The 18,675-nt window shown below is 35.4% G+C and overlaps 1 protein-coding gene across 2 annotated transcripts in view; it reads right to left on the reverse strand.

The window, feature by feature from the left end:
* LOC127861589 (regulator of G-protein signaling 22-like) overlaps positions 1-18,041 on the reverse strand; it is a 93,598-nt gene extending 75,557 nt beyond the window's left edge. The window contains exons 1-4 of one of the 2 annotated variants that reach the window (XM_052400205.1): positions 17,265-18,041; positions 14,278-14,458; positions 13,620-13,713; positions 11,099-11,207 (exon numbers count right to left, since the gene is read on the reverse strand). In XM_052400205.1, coding sequence (XP_052256165.1) covers positions 11,099-11,117 — 19 coding nt within the window. In that variant the 5' untranslated portion in view covers positions 11,118-11,207; positions 13,620-13,713; positions 14,278-14,458; positions 17,265-18,041. Of the gene's footprint in view, positions 1-8,751; positions 9,194-11,098; positions 11,208-13,619; positions 13,714-14,277; positions 14,459-17,264 lie in introns of those variants that run through there. The other variant, XM_052400204.1, reaches the window with a different exon arrangement.
* Positions 18,042-18,675: the final 634 nt, after the last annotated feature.

Below are 18,675 nucleotides of genomic sequence, written 5' to 3' on the forward strand. Positions count from 1 at the left end.
ATGTGATAATATATTTTTGTGCTGTGAAAATAGCAAATCAATTTGGTGTTGTCAACTATCTGTTATCCCGGTATATTGATCGGGATGTGTTATAGTGCTGTTGTTATGACAGTTGCATAATAAATATCTCTGTCTATTGTTTATATTACCATTGATTGTTACCGATAACACACGGTCCCCTTGCTGACATCCGGGTCAAGCAGTCATAATTACAAAAGAAAGAAGCAGAGACGCTGTTTTTTGTTTTCACATTTAATTCAATTTGACAATATTCGGGATGATAATAATTATAATAATAATAAAGTAATAAAGAGAAAAAATGGTTACTTCCGTTTTTATAGTTGTCTAGATAAATTACTTTTTCTTTTTTCCAGTTACAAACTCGATACTTTAATATAACTTAAAATACAATTAAACTGCTTGCGTTTTTCATGATCTAGTTAATTAAAATACGCTGCTGTCATTAAGGCTAGTTTGGGAGTAAAAAACAAATTAATTAATTATCACCTTTCAATTTAATTCGGCAATCGGCAGACAGGTGTAATAGACTCTATTAGCATCATAAAACTAATTATTTAATTACCACTCTTTACTTCAGATATGGTAAATATGCGGTAGAAATATAAATAGTGGTCAGCTAAGAAATATTTATTTACGGGTATTGTCAGTTGTTTTTTTTTCATTTGCTAATCTCTTTATACGACTTAGCGTCCAGTCGCTATTTTGTAGGCAGACGACGATATTAACTGTGTATTCAAAGTATACAGTGTCTGCCCATGGATGACCCAATATTATCCGATAGCTTCTCCCGTTCTCACGTTTCATTCGACAACGTCATTTCATGCGTAAGCGAGCTCAATGTTGATTGGCCAGCTACCATGCGCACTACAATAAAAATAAGGTCAAGCGATGTCTCATAATCGGGTACAGACCAGGTTTCGTTTACTGTTTGAATTGCGAACACTTTCATTAAAACAAAGAGACAAATATAGAAAACCAGTCCTATATAAAACTTCTTGAAGAAAAAATCGGCAGGTAAAAAAGTGCGTATTATATTCGTAGATTTACGGTAATCAAAATAATAAATCTGTACAGTAACTGTGAAAAGAACTTCAATTCTTGGTAAGGACATAATATAATATGAAATTTATAATTATATAAATTACTTCCCTTGAAAATAATTGTCTGTAACAAATCTCTATTTTTAGTAGCAAATAATTAAAAGCCACTACCGTGACTGTAGATTCACCACTCAAAATGTACAGCTCCATAAGATAATGCATGCCAAATATATAAAGTGGCTATGTTCAATATTGAATAATTTTCTCCCTTTTTAAAGCTTATTACTTCCCTTAAATCTGTATTTTTTACCATAGACCATAAAGGATGACTTTTTTTTCTTTTTCATGACTTGACCTTAAACCACAATGTGTTTGTCAGAAACACAATGCCGCCTACTGCGCCGCTTTGATTTATTTAACAAAATATATACGTGGGCAGGTCAGATAACTATGTCCATTTAAAGCTTATTACTTCCCTTGACTTTGTTTTTTCGACCCTAGACCTTGAAGGATGATGTTCACCTTGAAATTTTAGCACTCAAAATGTGCAGCTCCATGAGATACACATGCATGCCAAATATCAAGGTGCTATCTTCAATATTTAAAAAGTTATGGCCAATGTTAAGGTCTTAGCACGACGCCTATGGCGGACGACGAGCTGGCTATGACAATAGCTCAGGTTTTCTCCAAAAACAGCCTCGCTAATAAGAATTTCACTATACTATTTCAATAAGCAACAAAAAAATGCTTCAGAAAAAAATAAAAACATCAATGAACAATCTATATAAATCTATTATCAATGCCATATTCAGAGATGTTCATGTCAGATAGGTGCTGAAAGGAAATGAACGCAACCTGTCAATATTTGCATGGTGAATGTAACAGTCTCTACTCATTGATTGTCAACACACTTTTCTCACTTTGTTTGCTCAAATCATCATTATTGCGTGTAACCTCTCAACATTATTGTGTGTAACCTCTCATCAGTATTGTGTGTACTTCTCATCCTGAACTATTATCTGTTTGCTCATGTGCAGAATAATTGTATTTCTCTTAAATATAATTACTTTCTGATTGTGACAGAACAATTTCAGACAGTACTGTAGACCAAAGCAAAATTAATTATACATAGAACAGCACTGCTGTGTAAAAAAAAAGTATTAACCCTTTACCACTTAGATACATATTTCTACGCATTAGTAGTCCCTTAGAAAGTTACATTAAATAAAAGACCTTTCTTACTTTTTTTTTTGCTTTATTTCCAACCCTTTGATACTGATGAGCAGCAAACAGCACAAAACCTGCACAGGCTGTTCTGGTTTGATGCTGATTGCAAAAGCCATTTTCACTTTGCTTCTTATAGGGGAAAAGGGTTAAATAATTGTATTGAACTTGTATGTATAAATGGTCCTTATACTTCAGTTACTCAACTTTACAAAACAATCCATTCAATACACACATAAATGACCATTCCACAATTGAAGCATCATATAATTTTCATGGGTGGCAGAATTGATAGCCCTGTAGGAAATAACGATGGCCTGTATGTCTAAACTCTTTCAGTACTGGAACCGAATTTTGAAGGCCTTTGCGAACAGTTTGGATCCAGATGAGACGCCATAGAACGTGGCGTCTCCTCAGGATCCAAACTGTTTGCTATTCTGATAGTGTTCTTTGATAAAAAATCAAGGAAAATGCTAATCTAAGAAATTCAGCAGACAACATTTTAGCGGATGAAAAATTTCCCAGCATGCAAAGGGTTAAGAAACAACAGCTTCATTAGTAACACTATTATATCTTATTGGAAGCAACGGCTAGAGCATTAATCCTATTGTGAGATCATTGATAGTGTATCGCTATCCTATTGTGAGATCATCAATAGTGTATGGCTATCCTATTGTGAGATCATCGATAGTGTATCGCTATCCTATTGTGAGATCATCGATAGTGTATCGCTATCCTATTGTGAGATCATCGATAGTGTATGGCTATCCTATTGTGAGATCATCGATAGTGTATCGCTATCCTATTGTGAGATCATCAATAGTGTATCGCTATCCTATTGTGAGATCATCGATAGTGTATGGCTATCCCATTGTGAGATCATCGATAGTGTATGGCTATCCTATTGTGAGATCATCGATAGTGTATCGCTATCCTATAGTGAGATCATCGATAGTGTATCTCTATCCTATTGTGAGATCATCGATAGTGTATCGCTATCCTATTGTGAGATCATCGATAGTGTATCTCTATCCTATTGTGAGATCATCGATAGTGTATCGCTATCCTATTGTGAGATCATCGATAGTGTATCTCTATCCTATTGTGAGATCATCGATATAGTATCGCTATCCTATTGTGAGATCATTGATAGTGTATGGCTAACCTATTGTGAGATCATCAATAGTGTATCGCTATCCTATTGTGAGATCATCGATAGTGTATCTCTATCCTATTGTGAGATCATCAATAGTGTATCGCTTTTTTTTAAGCACATTGCTGGAAATTACTTAGGCCCCAAATACCTAAGAGACAAAGACAATTGAGACAAATGCTGTCTTGATTAAACTCATGAAAAGTTTTTATCTTATCTGGACTGATGTAATGATCTAATGAATTTACTTAAATGTATACATTATAACTTAGTTAACTATTCCATGTTGTTGTCTACTTGATTAAACGAATAAACATCTTAAACAATCAATATATTCCTAAAACAAGGTGTGTTTGTGAAACACAATGTCCCCGTATATGACTTTTGACCTTGAAGGATGACCTTGACCTTTCACCACTCAAAATGTGCAGCTCCATGAGATACACATGCATGCCAAATATCAAGTTGCTATCTTCAATATAGCAAAAGTATTAATAAAATAAGCGATTTGGGTAACATATATTTGACCTTGAAGGATGACCTTGACCTTTCACCACTCAAAATGTGCAGCTCTATGAGATACACATGCATACCAAATATCAAGTTGCTATCTTCAATATTGCAAAAGTATTCATAAAATAAGCGATTTGTGCCACATATATTTGACCTCTGACCTTGAATGATGACCTTGACCTTTCACCACTCAAAATGTGCAGCTCCATGAGATACACATGCATGCCAAATATCAAGTTGCTATCTTCAATTTTGCAAAAGTATTCATAAAATAAGCGATTTGGGCCACATATATTTGACCTCTGACCTTGAATGATGACCTTGACCTTGACCTTTCACCACTCAAAATGTGCAGCTCCATGAGATACACATGCATGCCAAATATCAAGTTGCTATCTTCAATATTGCAAAAGTATTCATAAAATGAGCGATTTTGGCCAAATATATTTGACCTCTGACCTTGAAGGATGACCTTGACCTTTCACCTCTCAAAATGTGCAGCTCCATGAGATACACATGCATGCCAAATATCAAGTTGCTATATTCAATATAGCAAAAGTTATTGCAAAATGTTAAAGTTGGCGCAAACAGACCAACCAACCAACAGACCAACCAACAGACCAACCAACCAACCAACCAACAGACAGGGCAAAAACAATATGTCCCCCACTACTATAGTGGGGGACATAAAAAGTGCATTCCCCCCAAAACATTGATAAACCAAATACCTAATAATCAGTGCCGTACCAAAATTGTTCAATTTATACAGGTGTCACTGTACTTTCATTGGGCCATGAAGTGCAAATAAAGTCAAGAAAGATTCTTTTGAAGTAAATTGCTTTTTCTTCGCATCAAATACACTTTAAGACTGCACATTTTTTCATGAAATAATGTTTAAAATATTATCAATGCACTATTTACATAGGCTCAGTAATTTTGCTCATGTGCATCGATAGCTTGTTTCAAACATCAAACCATGTAAATATAAAGTAGTCACATGAATTCCTTTGAAAGCATTGCTTTATGATGCAGACCTAATATGTCTGTATTCCAGAAATCATTTATCAAAGTACAAAATCATTAATCACACTGAAAAGCATCTTTTCAGCTGCAGATTTCATTTCATAAAAAGCTGCATAATCCTTAACTTGAAAATTAAAGTCCCGATTGTAATCTAGAAATATTTTTGAAAATAGATCAAGAATGGATTTTAATAATTAGACATTCATAAATTTAAATAAATTGCATTTTATCTTGACGGGAAAGCTAAATATGCTCAAGAACATTCTTTGCTGAGGTTTATACACGATTTAAATCACAATTACGATAACACCTAGTCTTTATGAAACAGACAAAATGCGTTTGCGTTGTCAAGAAGACTTGAAGGATAAAGAAACAATTCATACAAACAGTGTGCACAAATATTTGCCTTATCTCATGAAACAAAGATTTGAAACATCAATTCTAAACAATCGCATGCCTGTTCAAATATTGAAAAACTGTCTGTAAATGAGCTTGTATCTCTATAAATATTGCATGTTTATTGATAGAATTATGATATGATGTCAAAGTTCTAGATAACCCATACTTGAAAGAAATTCAAGTCAAATAAACAATTTAATATTCTCAAGATTTTAAAGTTTATCATTTAAAACAATTCCTTATGAGCTTATAGCAAGCGTTTTAACCCATTTATGCAAAGCGTCTAGAAAAAAGGCCTTGGCAAACAGCGTAAATCCAGATGAGACACCGCATCATGCAGCGTCTCATCAGGGTGTTCGCTGTTTGTTTAAAGGAATTTCTGTAAGAAATATTCTAAATATAGAAATACGTATACAAGAAATCCCTAATTTTAGAAATAAATTGATCCAATTAAGAAGGATGTGAGAGTTCACTAGGCATAAATGGGTTAAGTTAGTCCAAATTCATCAGACTAATCATTTGAGCCGGGTCATATGAGAATGGGTCTCATGCCATATGTGGCCAGCATAGCTAAAGACAAGCCTGCGCATTCAGGCAGTGTGGCCAGGAACTTCTCTGTCTGCCGATGAGACGACTAACACTTTGCATGCTGGGAAATGTGTCGTCTGCTAAAATGTTGTCTGCTGAATTTCTTAAATTTGCATTGTCTTTGATTTTTTTTCAAAGAATACTATCAGAATAGCAAACAGTTTTGATCCTCATCTGGACCCAAACTGTTTGCAAAGGCCTTTAAAATTCGGTTCCAGCACTGAAAGAGCTAAACCATGCCACACTTTCAAGCAGACAGGGTAGCTCCTTACCAGACTGCATGGTCTTGAGCTACAAGGGCTGCATATAGCATAAGACGATTTAGATGGGTCATTTGAGCCGCATTCTAAGAAAACTGGGCATAATGCATGAGCGTAAAGTGTCATCCCAGATTAGCCTGTGCAGTCCGCACAGGCTAATCAGGGACGACACTTTCCGCCTTAACTTGATTTTCGGCAAGGAGGGACTTCCTTGAAACTAAAAATACCATAAAAGCGGAAAGTGTCGTCCCTGATTAGCCTGTGCAGACTGCACAGGCTAATCTAGGACGACACTTTACGCACATGCATTAAGCCCAATTTTCTCAGAACAAGACACATTTGATGTCAGCTTTATAAAGCTCTGGAAATCTTAGCGTAAAGACAATAGTCAATATGTAAGCATAACCATGTTATCATGTTATACTAGCAATGAACAATGCCATTGAAATGAACAAAGGATTATAATGACCAAAAATTTAACACGCCTAGACAAAAATATATCAACAAATTTTAAATGAACAGAATTATAATAAACCATACAATTGGAACACATAGATATTTTGCATTAAGAAACCTGTCCTCTTTTATTTACAATTTGAAAAGCTAGTATTGCAAAAAGCATGTTCAGTTTGATATTATAATTGCTACAACATTTACCAATTGCTCTTTGGTGTGGTGGACTATTGTTTTAACACAGATGCCTACTTTTGCATTGAAAAATTATTAACAAAACTTATCAATATATTGACACTGAAAACATAAAATAATGGTTACTACAGGAAAACAATGAAATTCCAGAAGTATATCAGGTGAGAAACTGTTATAATCATCTGCCAGTGTTTCATGTCAGGCAAGTGACCGATTACCTAAACAATTGTGTCTTGTTCTGAGAAAACTGGACATAATGCAAGTGCGTAAAGTGTCCTCCCAGATTAGCCTGTGCACAAGCTAATCAGGGAAGACATTTTCAGCCTAAATTGGATTTTTGCAAAGAAAAGAGTTCATTTAAACGAAAAATGTCATAAAAGCGAAAAGTGCCGTCCCTGATTAGCCTGTGCAGACTGCACAGGCTAATCTTGGACGACACTTTACGCACATGCATTATGCCCAGTTTTCTCAGAACGCGTCTCAATTAACACCATAAAATGTCCTTTAAATATGTGCTATTCATGACACTAACAACAAACATGGGATCTGCCAAAACATGGTGCATATACAGTTTATAGCTCAATGATATCCTTTTACCAATCTTTTATTGAAGAAATATCACATTATTATCATGGTGAAAATTCAAGCGCGCTTACAATATGATAATCAAATCCGCCTTATATCATGCCCATGAAACATGATACATCATGAATAATTGTTTGGCCAAGGTATCATTGGCCTTATTACAATCAATTAAGTCAAATAAGTCAGGTTGGAAACATGCAGGCCTATACTTAATGCTGATTATACAAAATCAGCATGGCATTGTCATAGATTGAAAGACATTTGCAAGGAAGCTTTGTCCAAATAATGGTGTCAGAAGCTATTTAATATAATCATTTCTATTGTTCTGCTTTTAATGGGCGTCTTGCATATTATAATCTTCAAACCTACCTATTAGGCAGTGTGATATTGGAAATCCAATTAAAGATGCATGATATCATACAAATTAATTATCCATAAATTTAATATTTAATTTCAGCAGTATAATTTTTTTGCCAAACTAGATTTTAAGAATGTCATTTGGTTAAAAATGGTTATATAAATCTGTGTACATCAAAATTAAAACATCATTTTTTGCTCTTGAAGTTAAATGATGGAAATAAAGACTTGTCCTATTGAATTCCATTTGTTGTAATTTGCTTATTATAACATTTTGCTAAATATAATTTATTCATAAAAATTATATTGTACGTTAACCAATTGCTATTAACAGGAACTGTCTAGACTTTGCTTTTTCAAATTTAAGCGAATAGATCTGATATTTTTACAAGTAAATTGCACCTTAATGTATTATATATTGGATCGCTGTGCCCTGTCGGCGAAAAGTTGAATACCAATTACAGAGAAATCCATTTTGTATAGGTATTACAATAAAAAACGACCAATAATAAATCACTGCACAACAATTTAGTATTAAAGTACCTGGTATTAGTGTGATGCAGCATTTCTGACATTTTATGGACAATCTTAAAATTGTAGTGAATTATATACAGCTATTGGTAGTAAGTTTTGTGACATATATTTGATTTTGATGTATAATCAGGCATTTTTCCTTTAATAGAAGGAACCTTTTACATTACTTTCTCCCTTTTTTATTTGAATGTTGTTCAATTTTTCATATCAAGCTTCATTAATCTTTTATAAATTTTTGTTGTTCTTGACATTTAATACATATCCAACATTAGGTTGATTGTTGGAGGGGGGGGGGGGGGATTTAATGTAAAACATAATCTCTTTCGCTGCAAACAACAATATATTTAAAAAGTCTTATTTAAACCATTAAACAAAATCAATTTCATTAGTATGTTTATCAACTTACCCAATTTGATATAAAGTGTCTTCATACTTTGTTTTCTAAAAGCCGTTCTTAAAAAACTTCACAAAATCCACAAATAAATTAAATGTGCTGCTCTATAATGAAAAACACTAAACAATACTAATATTGCTCAATAAAATAGTATTGTAATGTTTGAGCACATGGCATCCTAGCATGCAAATTAAATCACCATCCTTGCACTGTGGCTATCTTCTCCATCCTATTTCACTGTCGCACTTTGCATTCCAACTTCATAGCATTTCTGTGTTTAACTTGCATAAATCAGCTCTAAATGTCCACTATATAAACCAATGGAAATCTGTACCCAAACCCGGTCCTGAGTTAACATCCATTTAAACTCCAAAAGACCTATACTAATACAACCATCAGAGATAACTTGGGACAGATACTTGTGTTAGAAATGTATAGGCCTCAATTGACTAGCTTAATCACATCGGATTGATTTGACTCTATAAATTGGTCTCTATCTACCATTGGTACACCATTCAATGCCCGATGGAGCAATACAGAGATAAACTTCACAAAAAATGCCTGACAAAAATCACAGGTCACTTATTGCCAAAGATGGTAAACACTGATTTTGATCGTCCCAACCACAGGAATAAGTGTGTATCAATTTCCTGCTACCACTATTATAGATTTTACACCTCATAAAATGGCCAAACTATGCATCTTTGTATTCCACTAAAAATATTGCCAACAAATATTTGTGTTCCTACACCCTGTTGCACTTTACCTAATACCTAAATGCCTACAAAACAATACCTAAAAAAAGCAAAGCATCTTATGGGCAGTGTTAAAATATTTAAATTGTTTGCTTGTACACAGACAAGTTGAGTGCAAAATAATATTTTTCTGCAAGGAGATATTATTTGTCCAAATTGTGTTTGTTGGATGTAAGTTTTAACTATTTTTGCAAGCAATTCAACATTTCATATCAAATACACAAATATAATGCAGACATTTTTACGATAAGTTTGAAATTATCATGTTAACTAAAAACCATGCGAGGATGGAGAACAAGTTTGCAGAACATGAGAATGTCATAACGTTGGTAACATCATTACCACCTTGTCCTGGGAAAACTTTAACAAATGCATATGCACAAAGTGTCACCCCTGATTAGCCTGCGCAGTCGACACAGGATTATCATGGACAACTTTTTCTACCTAAACTGAAAATTTGCTCCTCTTACCTGAAAATTAAATAAACGTGTCGTTCCTGATAAGCCTGTGCAGACTGCATTAAGCACTGTTTCCCACAGTGTGGCTTTTTACATGTGTCAGGTTATGATAAAGACGTTGACAGTCAAGTCCAAATAATTAACCCTAGCTCTGTGAAAAGAGGGTTTAATGCATGTGCGTAAAGTGTCGTCTTAGATAAGCCTGTGCATTTCGCACAGGCTAATCAGGAACAACACTTTCCGCCCAAACTGGATTTTTGCTCAGAAGATACTTTCTTGAAACTAAAAATACCATAAAAGCGGAAAGTGTCGTCCCTGATTAGCCTGTGCGAACTGCACAGGCTAATCTGGGACGACACTTAACGCACATGCATTAAACCCCCTTTTCACAGGGAACAGTCCAATGCCAGTTAATACAAATCTACTGATATGATTCTGATTAAGTGACTCACATTGTCCTCATGGCATAGACACTGCAGATCTACTCAAGCATAATTTCATCAATATTTATTGATTATCTTAAATTTATCAGAAATATTAAAATATATTTATTTTTGATGAATAAAACACAACATTTATGATATTATACAAGTAAAAAAAATACCTTATGCGTATGACAACTTTATTGTTTTGTAAAATTTTTTAAGTTGCTAAGCATAGAATTTTCTATCTTATATTCTTGGTTATGGAGAGTTGCACCAGACAAATTATGTGAATAATGAAGCTATATAAAAATCCTTAGAAACATAACCAGATATAGGTGTGCAGAAAATGAGGACACATAATTGATTGGGTCGTTTTTGACATATCTAGGGAATGTTATGTGCACTTAAATGGGGCTTATTTTGGTCCAATTTTTAGTGATTTTCCCTAAGCAAAAAGTATGTATTTACATACTTAGCTTACTGAAATTATTTTAATAAATATACCTATTTAAAGTAACTTAATTTTCATTACTCTGAGTAAAATACAAACTATTGTTTGATCACCCCTTGTAAGGTAATCTGCATAAAATCCCCCTCCCCCCTTTAATTTTTTCTGACCCCACTCCACTAGTAGTAAGAATATGCCCTTATTATATTTATGAATGCTTTAACAATGACAAAATCACATTTTTTGCACAAGTTCAAAAGACTACTCACTTACCAGCATAAATGTGGCCCATTTAGGTAGCAGACCACAGTAGACACACGCTCTCTCGGAGCCGCGGACGCCTTCTTGATCTCCACCACGCTCAATTCAGAAAACAACGAACCTGCAATCATAAAAACACATTCACTGCACACAAGTAGTCTGAAACTTACATTTAAGATAAAAAAAGAGCATATGGAACCTGTACAGGTGATACTAATGACAAAAAGGAAAGAATGACAAGGTCGCAAAAAGGGGCTTCAAAGTCAACTTTTTACCATGTACGAAAGTGGCTGGGGACGAATGAAACGTAATGACAGCCTGCTTTTGGAATGATATTTTTACACGCAAAACATAGCACAACCCATCAAATCATGAATAAATACCAGGTATCCAGGTGGTTTTCGCGCAATAATTCACAGCGTGACCCTACTAGCGATTCCAGCTTAAAAAGAACCCAAAATACAATATGCCTACCGCAGTTGCCTTTCCTGAGTAACAAAGAACACAACAACAACAAGAGGTCAAGTCCCCACAGTTTCGCATTTGAAATGGTCATATTCTTAGGATGTAATGCAATTTGGGGGTGCAATAAGACCTATTACCCTCAAATTTGACATTGAAACCAACCCTTTCCCAATATTTCACTTTTTGACCGGGGCCAATTCGCATATTTCTGCTTCCTACCGTGTACTGCTACCTTAAGGACACCAATTATTCTTTTTCATTTCTGCAAAAGCATCTTTTTCTAGTATTTTAGACTATTCCTGACAAAAACACACTGTTTTCACTCAACTGTACTGCAAAAAAGACTGTCTTTCTTCATATCAAACACTTAACCCAAAGTGCACACTTTACTTCTATTTCACATAGAATTCATGCATTCAGAGTCCTGAGTGAGAGACTCTTAAAATGTCTCCTGGAACCTTTTAGACACCTTTCAAACCTTTTTCCTTTTTATAAACACTCTACTCATGCTAATATACATCTTACTTGCACAGCAGATACCTTTTCCAACATGTCTGGACCTAATTTTTGAGAAAAATAGTTGATTTGTCAGCCCCTGGGGTGCCAATTTCCTTGACTTTTGTCTATTTTGCTCCTTCTCCTACATGAATACAACTGTTTTAGCATACATAAGACACTAAGAACATGAGAAACACTCAAATAACATGAAACAGTAAGAATAACCTGATAAAATAATAGCAAACGCGATGTCGGACAGCCATTTCACTGTTAAGAGCTTTTTTCTGATTCCAGCTGAAACAAGATGTGTTTGTGAACCGCTTTGTATACCCCCCTCATATATGACCTTTGAACTTGACCTTTGACATTGAAGGATGACCTTGACCTTTCACCACTCAAAATGTGCAGCTCCATGAGGTACACATGCATGCCAGATATCAAGTTGCTATCTACAATATTGCCAAATTTGACCTTTGACCTTGACCTTTAACCTTGAAGGATGACTTTGACCTTGACCTTTCACCACTTAAAATGTGCAGCTCCATGAGATACACATGCATGCCAAATATCAAGTTGCTATCTTTAATATTGCATAAGTTATGGTAAATGTAAAAGTTTGACGCAAACGAACAAACCAACAGACAGGGCAAAAACAATATGCCCCCCAGTATAGACTGGGGAACATAAATAGCCATTTTTCAATATTTGAATCATTTCCCTTATTTAGATCAGTTATTTACATCCAAATTATGAAAACTAAGCTCATCCAAGCCCATTTCTTGACTGAACGTTGGTGTAAAATCTTAAAAAAATACATTTCACAGGCCGGCTGTGTAAAAAAAAGTTGTCATTTACCAATTAAGGACACCAATTACTCTTTTTCATAACTGTTAAAGCATCTTTTTCTAGTATTTTTGACAATTCCTAAAAAAACAGACTGTTTTCAATCGACTGTTTTGCAAAAAAGACTGTCTTTCTTCACACCAAACACTTAACCCAAAGTGACACTTTCCTCCTATTACACTGATAATTCATGATTTCAGAGTTCTAAGAGAGACACACTTAAAATGTCTCCTGGAACCTTTTTGAAACCCTGTAAACACTCTGCTCATGCTTATATACATCTTATTTGCACAGCCGATACCTTTCCCAACATGTCTGGACCTAATTTATGAGAAAAATAGTTGATTTTTCAGCCTGCGGAGTGCCAATGTCCTTGATTTTTGTCTATTTTCCTCCTTTTCTTACATTAATACAACTGTTTAAGCATACATAAGACACTAAGAACATGAGAAACACTCAAATAACATGCAACGGTAAAAGTAACGTGATAAAATAATAACAAACTGGATGTCCGACAGCCAAATCACTGTAAGAGCTTTTTGCGGATTCCAGCTGAAAGTAGCCATTTTTTAATATTTGAATAACCTCCCTTTTTCAGATCAGTTATTTACATCCAAATTATGAAATCTAAGCTCATCAAAGCCCATTTCCACACTGCACGTTAGTGTAAAAGCTTAAAAAAATACATTTCACAGGTAGGCTGTGTAAATTTTTTTTTGTCATTTACCAGTTAAGGTAGCAGACCACAGTAGACACACACTCTCTCGGAGCCGCGGACGCCTTCTTGATCTCCACCACGCTCAATTCAGAAAACAACGAACCTGCAATCATAAAAACACATTCACTGCACACAAGTAGTCTGAATCTTACATTTAAGATAAAAAAAGAGCATATGGAACCTGTACAGGTGATACTAATGACAAAAATAATAGAATGACAAGGCCGCAAAAAGGGGCTTCAAAGTCAACTTTTTACAATGTACGAAAGTGGCTGGGGACGAATGAAACGTTATGATAGCCTGCTTTTGGAATGATATTTTTACACGCAAAACATAGCACAACCCATCAAACCATGAATAAATACCAGGTATCCAGGTGGTTTTCGCGCAATAATTCACAGCGTGACCCTACTAGCGATTCCAGCTTAAAAAGAACCCAAAATACAATATGCCTACCGCAGTTGCCCTTCCTGAGTAACAAAGAACACAACAACAACAAGAGATCAAGATCCCACAGTTTCGCATTTGAAAATGGTCATATTCTTAGGATGTAATGCAATTTGGGGGTACAATAAGACCTATTACCCTCAAATTTGACATTGAAACCAACCCTTTCCCAATATTTCACTTTTTGACCGGGGCCAATTCGCATATTTCTGCTTCCTACCGTGTACTGCTACCTTTACAAACACAGGTCTTGGCAGGGGAGGCAACTGTCTGTTCCAGGCTCAGGAGAGGTTGGTAGGGGAGGCAACTGTCTGTTCCAGGCTCATGAAAGGGGCTTTTGGTGGATGCACAAGTACACTTGCAGCAGAAACATATTCACCTGCTGCATCAATGGAAGAGGTCTGGAATGTGCATGAATTGTGGGTCACCACAACCACAGAGACTGGGACAACGGTGCGCAGTGCGATCTTTTCCCATTAAAACAAAAAACTGCGCATGATTTCCGTAATGTGATGCGCACTATTAAGCAATGCGATGCCCGTTGCATAAATCTTATATAAGATAAATTACTCTTACACAAATAATTTGTTTGCACTTACTCGACTTATGAGATCTATTATGAAAAAAATCGAGGTAGATCCATCCCCGCATCGTTGCGGTAATGTTTGTTAAAGTTGTGGTTGTCATAAGACTCGTTGATTTACAACGCAAAACGTCTTATTTGAACTGACGCGAATTAATTAAATCATATTTTTCAACTGCGCTTTTGCTTTATTTTGATACTGTGAAACCATTATTAATCGTCAGGCATTAATTTTCATAAATTTCGTCAGTCGACCGATCGGCGAATTTAAGATCCTAACGAACAATCATGCTCTATGTTTGAATAAAAACAAACACTAAGTCGACGAATTTAAGATCCTAACGAACAATCATGCTCTATGTTTGAACAAAAACAAACACTAAGTTGAACAATATTTTAAAACTTTACCGCAGACATGAGGCATCAAATTCCAACATAATCCATGCACACATTCACTGCTGTTTCGTAATCAAGATTAATCCGGTTTTGACACAAAGGGATGTAGATTACACAAGGTACTTAACTGACACGTTACACTTCTTTAAAACGCGTGTGCAGTACAGCTGTATCGAATGCGTTGACTTCGTTTATGTAGAATGGTAATGAATTAGCGCTTATTGTTTATAACTTTATTACCCATTAGGGATTCCCCCCATTAGGTGCATTGTGTTTTTCAGGGGTGTTGCATATTAGCCATCACGCAGCGAATGCCGATGAAAGACAATAAACCAAATGAAAAGATGACGATGTGTGATCAACATGCGTATTTATCACAAATTAATAAAGAATATTTTAATTGCTGTTTGTTGCTTGATTGTTTGCGTTTAACCACACTTATTACTATTTTATATGTATCAATTTATTTATTTTTAAATTATTGACATTATTGATTTATATACCGGTAGTTTACTTTTTAAGAACAAACACACACATAGAGTTTATAATTTTAATGTTGATATCAGAATAAAAAAAGCATTTTATTCAATTATAATAATAGAATAAGACTAATTGGCAATTGGCTTCGTTGTTACAAACACTCGTTAACGGTTATTCGATCCCACTTGTCCGCCAATCATAACAATGAACGTGTGAATGGCATACATTAAGAGGGTCCATTACTGTCCCTTGATAACAAAAGACTAGTTAATTGGCATGTGACAAACAGGCTCCACTTCCTGCAGTGATTCTCAAGTGTGTTCCCGCATATGTATTACACACAAATCGGATATTGACTGACGCATTTTTTTTTAAATTCAAAATCAGAAATCGGCGAATTTAAGTGCTGACGAAATCGTCATTTTTATAAAAATGACGAAATTTTGTGCTGTCGAAAATAAATGGTTTCACAGTAATTTAATCCAAAGTTTAATGTAAGCAAGTGTTTTTTTTACTGGAATTGTAAACAAAGAGTCAGTTAAAGTCTTCCGAAAATTTGCACTGTGTGAGTTTACAGTTTGACGTCATCAAAGGAAAGCCGCTTCCTGTCTGAAGCAATAAAGTGACAAATTTCTCGCTGACAAAATTGGCTTCCTTTGTCTAGCAATCAACATGCCGAACCAATCGTGTGTTTGTTCCTCAATGCATAGCTCCGCCTTCGAATCTTTTGCAGAGAACGGAGGTGGAGTTTAACGGTTAATTGAGCAAGTGTTTTACGCAAGTTGAGTTCCAATTTGCCGAAATTACTCGGCCCTAAGCATTGAAACGACAAATACATTCATCAATGATTTTCCGAGATACGCCGATTAGAAAACTTTCTGTACAGTTCCTAACTATGGCGGACGCACATGTTTACAAAATTCCTAATCACATATATCGTAAATAATGGCAGTGCATGTTTTTATTGGATTATTTATACCAATTATCATATTGCAAGGTAATACTATTTTTATCTACTATAATATCGGGTTTGTTTAATTTAATTAACATGTTAAACAATATAGTTTCGTCTCAGACTCAAAAATAAATTTGATGGGGTCGCAATTTTACTGATGCTGATTTTCCTATTGTCTGTAATTTTTACCCCAAATCTTGAGAAGTGCCCATACATTTTTGCTAAGTGCCCATTCAACTTTGTAAGTGCCCATTGTTTTCTTCATCTATGGGGCAGTAATTCCATCAGATAAAAAATATCCCGATCTCTGCAACCATCCCCTCAACTCTAATAAATACAGTCCACACTGATAACAGCAATCAATCAAGGGAAATGGCCAATTTAAGTGACCGTTGTCAAAAGGTGACCGCTGTTATAGGATCACCACTTTTTAGATGGCTGGTCAGTTGGTAGTATTGATACGACCTTACCATATCCAGTCATTTGCACACAAAGTAAAACAAAGGCTGAATAATTCAGAATAATATATTATAAATTGATTTAATTTCACACCCAGTTTTAAAATCTATGACTTTATCAATGATAGTATTGTTGTTTACTCATGCTACTAATTGCTAATTGTTATTGTTACTTGCACCTGTTGCATTCCATCAAAATTTAACTTCAATCATTGACTAATCGTTAAAATTTATTAGACAATTTCCTGATAAACTATTGTATCATCATAATGATATCTTAGTAGTTATTACATAAAAATGCAATTCCCTAATAATGGTGAGAAAATGTTACCTACCACTTGATCATTATCCGTGGTTTTGACTGTTTTCCACCAGCGCAAGTATCCCCTTCTTGAAGAATGTTTGTCCCTGTAGAAAAGGCCACTCTTGTCAATGTTGAAAATGTCCTTAGACTCATAGCCTTGGCAATCTTGGCCTTCCACTGATCAACCGTGTGCAGTATCAAATGTAACCTCACAGCGTTCCCCACTTTGAGTATTGCGTCTCAGGAATGATCCCAGCCAATCATTGCTGACTTTAAAGTCATTGAGACCTAACTCACCCACAAACTTCTTTGCTTTTTCTTGAATCATTGGTCGTGAAACATTGACCATACAAGCCATAGCAGCGATGAACCACTTAACCAGATTGTTTAACCCACTGTAATCCGTGTCAAATTTTGGACATTTCAAACTCACATTTCATTTCAACTCGTACTCCTTCATTATTTATTGCTTACGGCTTAGCACAGTCTGCACTTGCCTACGTCCAATAACTCTGCTAAAGATGGGTTAGAGAGGAAGTATGGGGGTACAGGCTGAAAGTGGCTAGGTATCTTGAAGATCTAAAGTAGTTTCTATTTATGAAGGAAGAAAACACGAAATTAATTGAAAGGTTTGCTGACTTACTGGGTTTAGCAGTCAAAAACTTGAAGGAAGTTGGCCATGAAGAGGACATGAATGATGGGATCCTTTATTGGTGCCTACAAAAGATGCCAGAAAGCATGATTATCAGATACCACCATTGGATTTCTGAGAACCAATTTAAAGGTACAAAATGTAGTCACCTTAAGAGAATGGATAGCCAAAGAAGCCTCATTTTATACAACAGCTGCCGAAATGAAGCACAGTTTGAACATGTGAGAACGAAATGAAAGAAATCAAAGAGTATATTTTGAATACTCAGAAATTAATATGCAGAAAGAAAATGGGAAAAAATGTGCTATATGTTTAGGATATTGTAAAGCTGACAAAGACGTCGAGAAAGCAATGGCAGCTGTCAAGAAGACACTGCTAGACAACGTACCAGTACTGAACAAGACATGGACTCCGACTTGACTAGTTTCTCAAACTCCTTTGAATATTCCAGATAAACCTGATCCAGGGACAATTGGATAATGGCAACGGCAATTGAGGCGATGGCGCGAGGCGACCACTGAGGCCGGATTTGAAGAGAGATTCATAGCAAAGTATGAAGAGGACAGAATGTACAGCATTATCGTTTCCGGTGATAAGGTCAGGAAGTATTTCAACCCCAGCACAATCAGTCCTAAGATTGTCAAACTGAATGACCGAAACCAAGAGATGAGGAATCGACAGAATGTATTGTGCACAGAATACGTCACGTCTAAGCACTTAGACAAGGTCAGCAAGGACGGCAATAAGTACAGAATGCTCCAGTTTCCAGTCACAAACTGGGCGACGCCTA

This window comes from Dreissena polymorpha, chromosome 16 (assembly GCF_020536995.1).
Source record: "Dreissena polymorpha isolate Duluth1 chromosome 16, UMN_Dpol_1.0, whole genome shotgun sequence".
In the NCBI taxonomy this organism is placed as follows: Eukaryota; Metazoa; Mollusca; class Bivalvia; order Myida; family Dreissenidae; genus Dreissena; species Dreissena polymorpha.